The sequence below is a fragment of the Pyxicephalus adspersus genome, chromosome 8, assembly GCF_032062135.1.
Source record: "Pyxicephalus adspersus chromosome 8, UCB_Pads_2.0, whole genome shotgun sequence".
Classification (NCBI taxonomy): domain Eukaryota; kingdom Metazoa; phylum Chordata; class Amphibia; order Anura; family Pyxicephalidae; genus Pyxicephalus; species Pyxicephalus adspersus.
Window position 1 is genome coordinate 33,644,072 of NC_092865.1, and position 12,319 is coordinate 33,656,390.

The window sequence follows — 12,319 nt, forward strand, 5'->3', positions numbered from 1 at the left end:
GAGTCACCGTTAAGTGATATTTTATATTTTCATGCAATATATATGACAAACAGGCTTGTTATTGGATAGTTTTCTTTAGCACCAATTATTACAAACTTACATTTCACTATGCTGATTCCATCTGGGTGCCCTCCCCTTCCACCAAATCACCTAAAAAGAAAGTTTAGAATTGTGCTTCCCTTACAGTCGTCCTCCGCTCGTAAAATGGATTCAAGGTAGGCATGAGCCTAAGGAGTATTTACATACACTGATAGTTTGTAATGTGGGAGATGGAGGGGGGCCCACATAGTAAAATCAGTGCAAGATTTTAGTGAAAGGTCTGTTTTAGGTTCATTTATAAAGCAGTAATATGTCCTCCTATAGCCTTTAAATTAGGAATAATAGATGCGTGTAGACATTAAAGATTGACTTGCTGGTATAACTACGCTGTTTTATATTTGAGAGAGGTATAAGGGACACGTTTTACCTTCCCATCTCCGCCAGACAGATTTTCATGCATTGCTCCCAGCGGAATTATAGCTGTAGCTCCCTTCCCCCTACGGCCAGGACAGTAATATTGGCATCTTTTACATCAACAAAACTGGTTGTAATGTAATCAGCAGTTGTGTCAGGGGCCACATTTTCTAAGGGGATAAAAGGTTGTGAGCTATTTTTTCAAAAAAAAGTACGTTTGTCCTTGTTTTTTGCCATTATGTCTATGCTTTTATTATCTTTTTTATTATTATTATTATTATTATTATTAACAGGATTTATATATCTCCAACATATTATCCAGCGCTGTACATTGAATGGGGGTTGCAAATGACAGACAGTTACAGACAGTGACACAGAAGAAGGAGAGAGCCCCAGGAGCTTACAATCTAGGAGGTGGGGGAAGTAACACAATAGGCTTTGTGTTTTTTCTCATGGAGATATCAATAATGCAACTTCCTGTCAGATAATGACTTAAGCTGCAGTCTTATTAGCTTTTAATTTACAACAGTGCAAATTGTCAGGTCATCCAGCGCCCAATCAGAACTTGGTTGCTTGAAAATGGGCAAGTCCCAAAAGCTGATTGGTAGCTATAAGATGTTGCACTTGTTTTGGCATAGTTGGGTCAGTGCATTTTCTTGCAATGCAGACGAAATAAAGTCAGTGTACCAGAGAGACCACAGTACCACGGTGACCCATTGTTTTGCTCTCCCAGTCAGCGTTTGAAATGTCCATGTGTGATTTGTGTAATGAGTATTTGTGGCTGCACATCCAGGGAGAGATGTAGCCTCTTCAGGCTCTGACCTTTTCACGGCTCGTTATAATCAGACATTGTTGTGTCAGTAACACCTCCTTACGGGATATCTCCCACTTTAATTGTGCTCCTACCCCGAGGCTGGGATTAAAGGCCTGATTCATTTCCTTACCTCTCATTCCAGGAACTTGTTCATAGTGGCTGTATCCTAGAAGGGTATATATATGCATTGAAAGATGTTCAGACACTTCAGCCCCAGCACTTGTTTAGATTGCTAGCTTCTCTGACTTGGAGTGGGTGACTTTAATGTGCTGTGACATATTCTTAGTGAATAGAACGGGTCAATGCACAGGGTCATAGCAACTCAGGGGTCTCAGAAGACATCTGTCAGTCCGGGCTTTGGTGGTCTCCGAAGGGGGACAGAACAAATGAAGACATTAACATATTTATGGGATGTGGACACATACTGAAGATAGCACTGCCCTGAACGGGGTCATTTCACAAGGACAGTTAGGATATGTCAATGTCGGAATTGAAGCTGAATGTACACAAAATGCACCCACCACTCTAGGCTTGCCATGCAGGAAGCAATCCCATCACTGAAGCTATTCTAGCATAGGCAGGACGTCTCATAATAACATTGTGAGTTGTTTAGGTCAGTAAGGGTTGTTTCGCTAGATTGCTGTGTAAAGGAATAAGTGTAATAAGAGCATATTGTGTTATTGAGGCCTGTGCTTGGTATTCTCTGCCAGGGAGATAATCTGATTATTGCTCTCACTATTTAATGCCGGTCTGGGAGGCAGCTGGTGATGTTTTAATGAAGCTGGAATTGTATAGTCGGCAGCCCAGGATAATCAGAAGCTGCAGAGTCAGAATCAAATTAATAATTCATGTCATTAAAGTGTGTAATTAATTCGAACAGTCCAGATGAGGGAAAACCTTTTCAGCTTTAGAAATGTATCCCGAGGGTTTGGAGAGATGTGCCAGGCGGACACACAGTCTGTGGAGGGGTGGGGGTGTCTGGTGGTTAAAAAAAAAAAATAAAAGCCTCATCCAGGTCCCTTTGTTCCTGACATAATTTCAAGCATTGAACATTCCTTCAGTTTGGTTGGACATTTCCAGCCATAATTTGCTGTCCTTGTTCCATTTCAGGTTGCATTTTTACACTGCTTGCCATCTAGTCAATTATTGCCAGGCACAGAGGACCATATCTATTAAAGTGGCCTGGGTTCCTTATCTGTGGGCTCCTTTTTGATATCTGGTTTGATAAAGATGTACTGAAGGTCTATGTTAGGACCATGGTTATCTAACTGGCTAAGAAATCTAATAAAGGTGTCTTGGCATGAGTTAGAAAATATGTATGATTCCCTAAATCAAGCTGTTGAAAATGCAGACAAGTCTGTAATGCCTGTTTTGATGGGGACGTGGAAATAGGACCATACTCAAAATTTCTCAAATAAGGTAGGTCAAATTAATAACAAATGATGAGTTAAAACCCCAGGCTTTTTTTTATATTCTACTAGTAACCTCTCCAGTAACCTTTATCCTGTCCATAGGTGATGATTACTGTAGGTCAGGACTAAAATACACTCCATACTTAAATGGTCAACATGTGGTTGAACCCTAAGGTAATAAAGCAACTTCAAACTGTTAGGAAAAGGCTGAACAGACTGATGGATTCTTAGACAAGGTGTGCTTCAAAGTATTTTTAAATGTATTTATCTATCAATGAAACTACCACTGCCTGATTTATTTTTTACCCGTTTATACCAGCTGTGTTGGGCAGCGTTACCCATGCAAGGAAAATAGTTGTTTTCTATGTGTCCTGGTAACATCAAAGTCTTGTGTTGATGTGTATTTAAGGAAGAAAATTCTTTCTATATCTTTCTTCACAGAAAAAGAAAATACTACAAAAGAATACACTAAAGAACACAATCTAACACACATTAAAATACAGCATTGCATAAAGAGGTGTATCAACACACCTGCTTATTACTGTGTAATTTTACATGTGTTGTGGTGTATGAGTCCTAAAACATTTAATCCTATTTTCAATCAGAAAGTTAATGAATATTATATAATAGAATAGCATAAATTGGAAAATTTAGATGTCATTATATATAACATACAGTTAGGATTGAATACAAATAAAAATGTATGAATCTTGGGTGAAAGCTGTGTAAACCCCTAAGAGTTTTTTGTGTTAACAGTGAGGAGGTTGATTGTTTTAATAATCTGTTGGCTTTAAAAATCATGTGAATGGGAAAACCCCAAATCTACCTCATAGTTACTATAAAACAGCCATTTTTTGTACTGAAGTAAATCTGGTCTACCTGTAGCATATTGATGGTTCTGCCTCTTCCTACTCCATCTCCTCTCCATCCCATAGTCGTGTACGTCTGCCTTCCAACTCTATCACCATCCAGTGAGTACCGACTCCAGTATCCCAATATCGCCTCCTCACCTAGCCTGTAGCAGCCATGCCATTCAGAAGCCCTCATCTGCTCCAGATGTGGCTTAATTTACTGCGACTCTACTAATTACTGTAATTAAGGATTAATTACTGTTAATTACTTTCACATAAACTCAATGCCAGTCAAAAGTGCATAGCCTTGTGAAAGCTGCCACACACATATATACACATGATGCTGTATATTACCCATAGCAGAAGAGAGGGCTCGGGCAGCTGGGACACAGTGTCACTTCGCTGTCACCTCTACATGTCTTGTGCAGTGACTGGTGACAAGGAGGCTTCCCCTTGTGCCTGCACTGAAATGCCATGAAGCTGCCTAACTTTGCTAACAAGACAGTTGCCATTAAAGAACCCACAATGATCAGACGGGGAAAAAAAACAGAGCTCCCCAAACCTGCTCTTGAGTACCGTGTTCCTTGGTGGCTTCCCGAACGATGTAAGTGATTCATATACAGCAAGGGTTCTCCACTAGCAGAGATTCACGAAAAAGAATAAGGAGCTGTCTGTCAATTTTATTATGGTATAGCTTGAAGTTTTAGCATGCCCAGCTGTATTTTTACTTAACAGACATTGCTAGAAGCAAAAGTACTGTACACCATTGTTACAATGGCCAAGGCAGGCATATTTGTCAGTCCAAAAAAAAAGGTTTAATAGTTCCATCCTGAAAATTATTTATATATGACATGTAGAGGTGGTGGGGCAAGTGGGTTTTGATTGCAATGGTTTTCAAAAGAGGTTAGAGTTCATTTTTCCACACCCTCTACCTGAAGATGGTCATAAGTAATGCTGTATCTCTATCAGATTCACCAAAACCGGCCTTGCAATCATATGCTGCAAAGGTTTAGTATAGAACAATTGTTGTATGTACACCATGATTCCAAATGGCCAACCTACATTTGCCAAGTTTGCCAGTACTTATAATTTTGGTTTTGCTTGGCACATTTTTCTAAAACATGTATTTGTAATTGTTAGTTTTGTCCAGAACTAGTGTAGTAGCTTTTTATACTTACCTTGTATGTATTAGGTTGAATGAAGCAAACTGAAGATTTAGGCACAGTAGAGCAATGTAATGGTTTTGTTTTTCAGCTTGTTTATTTTTAGTGTTGGATAAAGTGCTGTGTGGGTGATCACGTACAACATTGGAATCATGTGGATCTGGCCAGCTTATCAAAACTGGGAGAAAGCTGTTGGCAGAAATAAACAAATCTTTAGGAATTTAAACATCAGCTGTAAATACAAGGTGATCGAAAGTGAATCCAGTTATATAAAGGATGGTTTGATCATATTTTGTGTGCAAGATGCTTCAATTTAAAAAGACATCAGGGCCCTCATTAGATGTCTGAGGAGTATAATTAGATGGTTACTAGTCTAGTGTTCCTGATCCCTATCAAATATACTTAGGGTCAAGTCCATCCAAAAATTAGTTTGCATAGTTCTTGAAAAGATCAAGCATAGGGAAAACCAGTTAAAAGGTGTCTAAAATAATCATGATGAAACAAATCCTTCCAAATTGGTATTACAACATTTTTCATGAATTTTTCATAATGTAGAATAAATAAATGGGTCAATCCAGAGAAAATAAAGCAGAATTTTTCAACCTTTTGAACATAGGGGAAACCATGAAATAACTTTTAGGTCTTGGACAACCCCGTATTATAATTACTATATCCACAGCTCACAGTACATTAGCCGGATTTCAGTGAGAAGAACTCTTAGGCTATGTACACTTCAGGTGATTCTCGCTCGATAATCGCCCTAGGGCTGATATCGGCTTCTGGCATGTGTACAGCACTCATCGTTTATGGATCTGTCCTGGCAGATCCACCAATAAAGAATAACGAATTATTATAAAAAAACACTGAAGGGCAGTAAGTGCAGTGGGTGCCGCTCTGTTGTTCCTATCCATAGAGCAGAATGGTGCTGTATGTACAGCACTCGTTCATGCATTGTGCAGTCTTTTGTCGTTGCAAGGGAATCCTTTCCAACGACAATTATTGCACATGTGTACGCAGCCTTACATCGCTAGCCAGTGGCATGCGTGAATGTCACCCTTACAAATAACCAAATAGATCATTAGTATCAATGGTAACTGACCTGAGAGGCACAGATTGCCCGTTGCTCCAGGAACCCATAGCAACTCCTTGAGAAACCTTAGGGATTCAAAGAACACTGATTGAGAAATACTAAAATTGTGACCCATTTTATTAACTTTTGGGAGTGCAAAAGACAAAAACTGCTACAAGAAATCTTACTTCATGAATACTGGGGAGATCTAAGGTGAAGTATGGTTCTGCTATTGGTGCTACTAAGACTAAACTGCTATAGCTGGAGAGGGCATTTGGTGTCCACAATAGAAATATAGGTACTGATATCATAGAATAACACAACCAGGAAAATCTCTAAGCATGCAGCTGAGGTAGTGTGGAGTATGGTTGCAGGACACAGATCAGAATTTAGGTAGGTCCTTGGATCTCAGATGCCACCAGTTACTTTTAATACTACGTAGTGTTTTTGCTCAGCTACACAAGACAACAATGGCAGTAGATGAACTGTGCACATCCTCCTTTTTTTCTGTTGTCAAAGTACAACGCTTCTCTGCTGACTTGCGATCTGTGCTTGTAAAGCAATGTGTTGCTACTCTACTGGGTACATGTTTGGCGTTCCAGATCTGAACTGCTTGAGTTGTTTGTCAAATATGAGAGGTATGAAGCTGCTTTGGGACAAGATCCTAGAATGATCGTGAGATTGTCTGCGCCTAATCATTGTAACATTTCGTCATTTTCTGCCCTGGTGTAAAGTGAGCAGACCTTTATGGACTTTACCCTTATGCTGCATAGTTTAACACCTTTTTGTCTTCCTTTCTCCATCCTTCCTTTTGCTTTTTCTTCTATTCCTCCTTTCTCCTCCTCTTTTATCTCCCTGCTAATCCCCCGTCTCCCTCCCTTCTCCTTTTTCCTCTGGCTGGATATTTTCCCAGCAGACGCCAGTAATACAGTATGTAAGAGCTGTGCCCCAGCTCTCAGCATGCAGCAGACCAAATTATTCTCATGTATTCATGAAAAGCTGCCACCGATCCGTCCCTAACACAGAAATGGCCTTTGTTAGTGTTTCTCAAGTGGATTGGCACAGAGAGCGACCCATGCAATTTGGCTTCAAAAGAAAGAAAAGATTTAACCGCGTCACCTCAAGGAAATTTTATTCCTAACACGCAAAAAATACAGATATAGCAATTTGCCTAAATTGCTAGGCTTTTTTTATTGTACAATTATGATTTCTCCCCTCCTTTTTGACAACAACACGAACAGTTTCCTGCAGGCGGCGGCCGGTCTGTTCTGGTATGTTATTGTCTTCAGATAAGCGAACGAGCGAATGGATAATGACAGGAACAGAGCAACGATACCGGCTGGGGGTGTTAGATTTAGATTCATTACAGTACCCGTCTACACAATGGCGTAAATAAGCAAACACAATATATGTACATTTTTGTGTATTCTATCCATTCCACAGAAAGAAAGAAAAAAAGAATATCGCTGGAAATTCTCATACACAGAAGTTCAGTCCGAGGCATCTGATCATGTGATCAGTGTCTCCTCATGTGACCAAGAATGGTTAATTAGGGCCTATGTGCAGGCTGCTAGGTGCAAAGCCTCAATATTTATGTAAAGAAACCCTTTAAAAAGTAAAGAAATGCAGGTTAATGGCATGAAAATGAGTGTAATCTAGCAGTTGCATGAGCACAGAGCTCCAGGTCCTGTGTGTGGTAGTGGTGGGGGGTGTTAGAAAGGAGGCATCCATTCACTAGTCCTATGATGTTATGCGGTGAACTTTCACCCTTGCTACTTTCCACACAGCATGGTGGCAGAAACCTGACTACCGTACTACAGAAGTACCATACATTCACTTGGAGTCCTGTAGCTCCATTCAGAAAAAGGAGGGATGCAAACGAAGCCCGGGAACTGATTTGTGTGGTCAGTTTGCTTCTGGGAAAATCACAGGGTATTGCTGCTGTTTATTGCAAAAACATCAATAATGAACACTATAACACAGTCCTTATGCAAAAACAATTTCATTCTCTGCGCTCGGAAATGCTAGTTGTTTGGCTGAAGGAAGCACAATAATTCTTTCCTGAGCTAGAATAGGCATGGAGAGTGAATATTATTATTATTAAACAGGATTTATTTAGCGCCAACATATTATGCAGCGCTGTACATTAAATAGGGGTTTCAAATGACAGACAAGCCCCGAAGAGCTTACAATCTAGGAGTGATGGAGGAATGTCAGAACAAGCTACAAGTTTTCTTTAAGGCTCAGCAGGCTGAATGTATCTCCATATTGTTCATGTACAGGCCTGGATGTTTAGTGAAGCATTAAAACCACAATAAAGTATAGTAATCCCAAAAGTTGGATGAGAGCAGTGGATTAACTGAAATGTCTTTTATCTCGGTGTGAGTGCTAAGGAAGACACATTGGGAGGCAAGGTGTTGCCATGGCACAACAGCTCCACTAGTTTTAAGCTGCAGTTATAATAATAAGGAGCTGATTAACAATGTGTTGTTGAAAGGCCTATTACAATCATGTATCTAAATAATTGCCTAAAAAAGCTATGCAGGATTTTTTCTCTGGACAATAGAGTTTTATTGCCATCTATCAATTTCCTGCGGAGTAAATGGGTGTATAGGATAAAGAAAGGGAATGTGTTTTCCTGCACCATTCTCCTACCTTACATCAATATCACAAAGTTGGCATTCCCTTACAAATCTATGACAATGCAAAGCAGGTCAGTTACAGGTCAGAAAGTGCTCAACAGCAACTGGAATGTATCAGAAGACGTATTCCTAATGATCTTCAGAAGTGTCTGAAACTGATGCCATTAACATAAGGCCGCAGCACATGAAGTCAGGCCCATGAACTTTACCCTCTGATTTACCAATTGGATCTGAACCGAATTGAGCAACAGATTCACAGGTGACCAGTTTTTAGGTTTTGGATTGGGCATGTTGGTGAATTTCAATTGAAGGTACACAAGTTGTGTTGTTTATACAACCTATCAAGCAAATCATGTTGGGAACTTTATTTGCCCTGTGGTAACCCTATCCCTACTAGAATAGACGGCGTGTTTGCTTTGTGTTTTTTTTTCCTATTAGGTCACATATACATTTGTCAGGAGATCTGCTTTGTGTACAAGCCTTACTGTCATATTTTACTTCCTAATCCCAATTGAAGCAATTAAATGACATCTTAAATGATCTTCATGTTCATTTTTTTTCTTGGGATTTGCTATCCTGCACCACTTGATTATACATGTGTCGGGGTTCTAATAGACCTATAGAGGTGAATGTGCAGATTGTCTCCGGATGCAGTTTGCATAATTAAACACCCCATGGTGTGTGGCTCCAGGTGTTCTGCAGGCAGCAGTATGTGTTTTATTTTTTATCACCTGTTCAGATACTGTGAAGTGATTACAGGATATAATATTCAGATATTTCTGTATCTTCATCATCCAATGCCTGGGATACACACACAGATTCACTGACAATTTTGCAATGTGATTATTATTTAATTAGTTGGAAGTCCCAAAACTCACATGTGTACTATATTCTTCCCTTCCAGTTTTGATTGTGAATAATCACATTTACCGGATGGTTTGTGCACTCATCATGTCTTGTGTACTTTGATCAATGTTTATCAATCCATCTATTTACATCCAATCAGAAACAAATTGATTGTGATAGGTAAGTTGCTGATTTTCCTTTAGTATCACTTTGGATCGCGTCATTTTCCCGGTTTGGAAATCTGATCTAAAGAGAAAATCAGCCTGCATGCTCCAGGCTTAAAAAACTTTGAATGGAAGACTGCCTGATGTCTGCATTGGGGAGAGGGGGGAATAAAGTCTAATAAAAGTTCACAGTGTTGCGCACAGCTATTTGTCCTTTTGTATATATTTCACTATTCTAAGAATGGGGATCACATCATCTGCTGGTTTGTCCTTTATGCTCCAGAATTTTTACTAAGTAGAGGAAATAGGGAATGTAGATATTTGATTTTGCTGCATCTCCTTCGTGCATATGAAAATAGCTTTGAATGTATTTTGTTGCAGATAAAATACAGGGAAAAGGGAGTATGTGCTGGTTTTTGTGAAGTGGTAAATTCCTTCATAAATCAGTGTGATCCTTGTGTGCTGGGCAGCGAGCAGCGGTGTATTTCTGGGTCTTCAGGGATTCCAATGTTAATAGTAAAGGAGACCCCTAGTGGAGGGATGGGAAATGACCTCGCATATTGTGGTCTCCGTACAATTGGAGTGTATTGTTATATTGAAAAGATGGCCGTATGCCTATATATGACACAGTATGTTCAGCAAATCCTAAACACGGCATTGAATTTGAGCACATTCATTTTTACTAATGTATTATTTGCATCATATAAATATTGGTTTACAGGGATCCCATGTAATATATATTGTGTACCATATGAAAAGGGATGTCTACCCTTAAGTGTTAGTGTACTTAGAATAGAAAACCACCTGGCATGTCAAATTGCCTTAGATCGGGGCAAATTCAAGCCAGATTAGGCAGGCACACAATTTAGGATGTGAGGCTGCCTGGTCCTGAATGGCCAAAGTAGTGGGTAACTATATTTCCTAGGATACATTAATGGGGGTTGTATTTCTTTTCTTTACCTGTGCTCTAGATTTTACAATGTGCAGTGGCTGTTCCTTTATTAAAGTGCACAAAAAGAAAACTTCTGTAGCTCATTATAACCAATCAAATATCTGTAGTTTAGTGATGAAAGGTGTTGTGATTGATTGTTTTGGGTTACTGCACATCTCTGTGTACTTGCATTTTTAACTCTTGTGTGATTGCCATTATCTTCAAATCGTTAGGGGGCTTTGTATTAAGTTATGCCTGTACAGCTGCATACAACTAATCATTTACATTTTATTTGGCTCTTAAATTGGCATAAAGAAGCCTTAGAAATCTGTTGTGTGCTTGTATTAACACTTGCATCCCTTTTTCCTTCAGTTCTCAGTATCCGGGGAGCACAGGAGGAAGAGCCAGCAGATCCACAGCTGATGAGGTTGGACAACATGCTTTTGGCGGAAGGAGTAGCGGGCCCTGAAAAAGGCGGAGGATCCGCGGCAGCCGCAGCAGCAGCCGCTGCCTCAGGTGGTGCGGGGTCAGACAACTCAGTGGAACATTCAGATTACAGAGCAAAATTATCCCAGATCCGACAAATCTATCACACAGAGTTAGAGAAATATGAACAGGTAATGAAATTACAGGGCGTGCTGATCCAAGCTAACGGTCCGAATTTAGCAAAGCATTTTTTTTTTTTTTTTTTAAACAAGCTGTTCTTTTATTGGATTGCCCCCAACCACAAAATATAAAACCAGTTTTTAAAAAAAGAAGGTCTGTGTTCATAGTTTGCGGAGCATTCCAAACGTAACTTTGCATGTCTCATATGGTTTCCCTTTGCCAACCTTGGAGTAGGTGTAACTGCTTCTTGCAAGTAGCAGAGCGGTATTCTCAGCAACAATCAGTCCTCATTGTTTAATGGGATACATATTTATATTTTTTATTGTTTAGTTAATTTTGGCTTTGCTTAGGATTTTTACACATGCTGCAGTTTGTATAGGATCAGTATGTACATTAAGCTTCAACATAGTGCAGAAGACTCTGTATGTCCTACCTGTGCGGCAAAAAAGCATACCATACAAATAATAAGTGGCAGATACATTAGCTCCCATGCACGCTATACTTCATGCTTTGAAGACCAGATCAAATATAGCCAATGAAGCCAAACCTAGAAATCCATGTAGAGATAGCATCAGCAGAGATATAGCAGCACTGGAAAGATCCATTTGGAAAGTAAGTCGGTGAGTGTGCAATACTTTGACTATGGCAAAAAAAAAAAAAAAACCCTGGGTAACAGTTTTATTCTACCTAAATATATATTTTATTAAGATATAAAATATATGTGTATAAAAAATGGTAGAAGAATAATAGTTTCAGAGGAAAAGGAGATTATTAGATCTAGGTGCACTATGGTATTAAATAAAAACACATTTATTTTATTTTTTTACTGATTAGGTTGCTTTAACTAATATCAGATGGAGGTCAAAGCTCATTCATTTGATCTGCAGATGCATATCTCATGTCTGAACAGTGAACGCGGTATCTGAAAATCTGTTTTTGACAGCAGCTTTTACACAACTGCCTGATCATTGGCAAATATGAGGAGGGGTTTGCAGTTGAACTGGGGCCAGTCAGGGCATCCTACACTTGCCCTGTGTAATTTGCTAAAGTTCTGTTGGGAATATGTAGCACACCTGGTGTCCACAACCAGTTAAACAAAGCTTGCTGGTTTTCAAACACTTGCAGTACATAATGTTCTTATATACACTTGCTACCATGTGTACAAGACTGTTTTATTTAATGAGGTCATTAGTATTTTTAGTTATTTGCTTTGCTTTTTTTGTTTTGAGTATACAAATGTGTTAAAACCGGGGACAAATTTGTATCCCTAACACTATTGCTCTGGAAACTAATGTAAAAATGGCATGAAGCCACTGTAAATAGATTATATGAGATGTAAATGATAACTGTGCATGAACCTTGGCATGC

General features: G+C 39.3%; 1 protein-coding gene across 4 annotated transcripts in view; it reads left to right on the plus strand.

Moving 5' to 3' along the window:
• PBX1 (PBX homeobox 1) overlaps positions 1-12,319 on the plus strand; it is a 96,538-nt gene that overhangs the window by 60,339 nt on the left and 23,880 nt on the right. For all 4 annotated transcript variants that reach the window (XM_072419964.1, XM_072419962.1, XM_072419965.1 and 1 more), the window contains exon 3: positions 10,718-10,962. In XM_072419964.1, the coding sequence (XP_072276065.1) occupies positions 10,718-10,962 (245 nt within the window). The remainder of the gene's footprint in view (positions 1-10,717; positions 10,963-12,319) is intronic.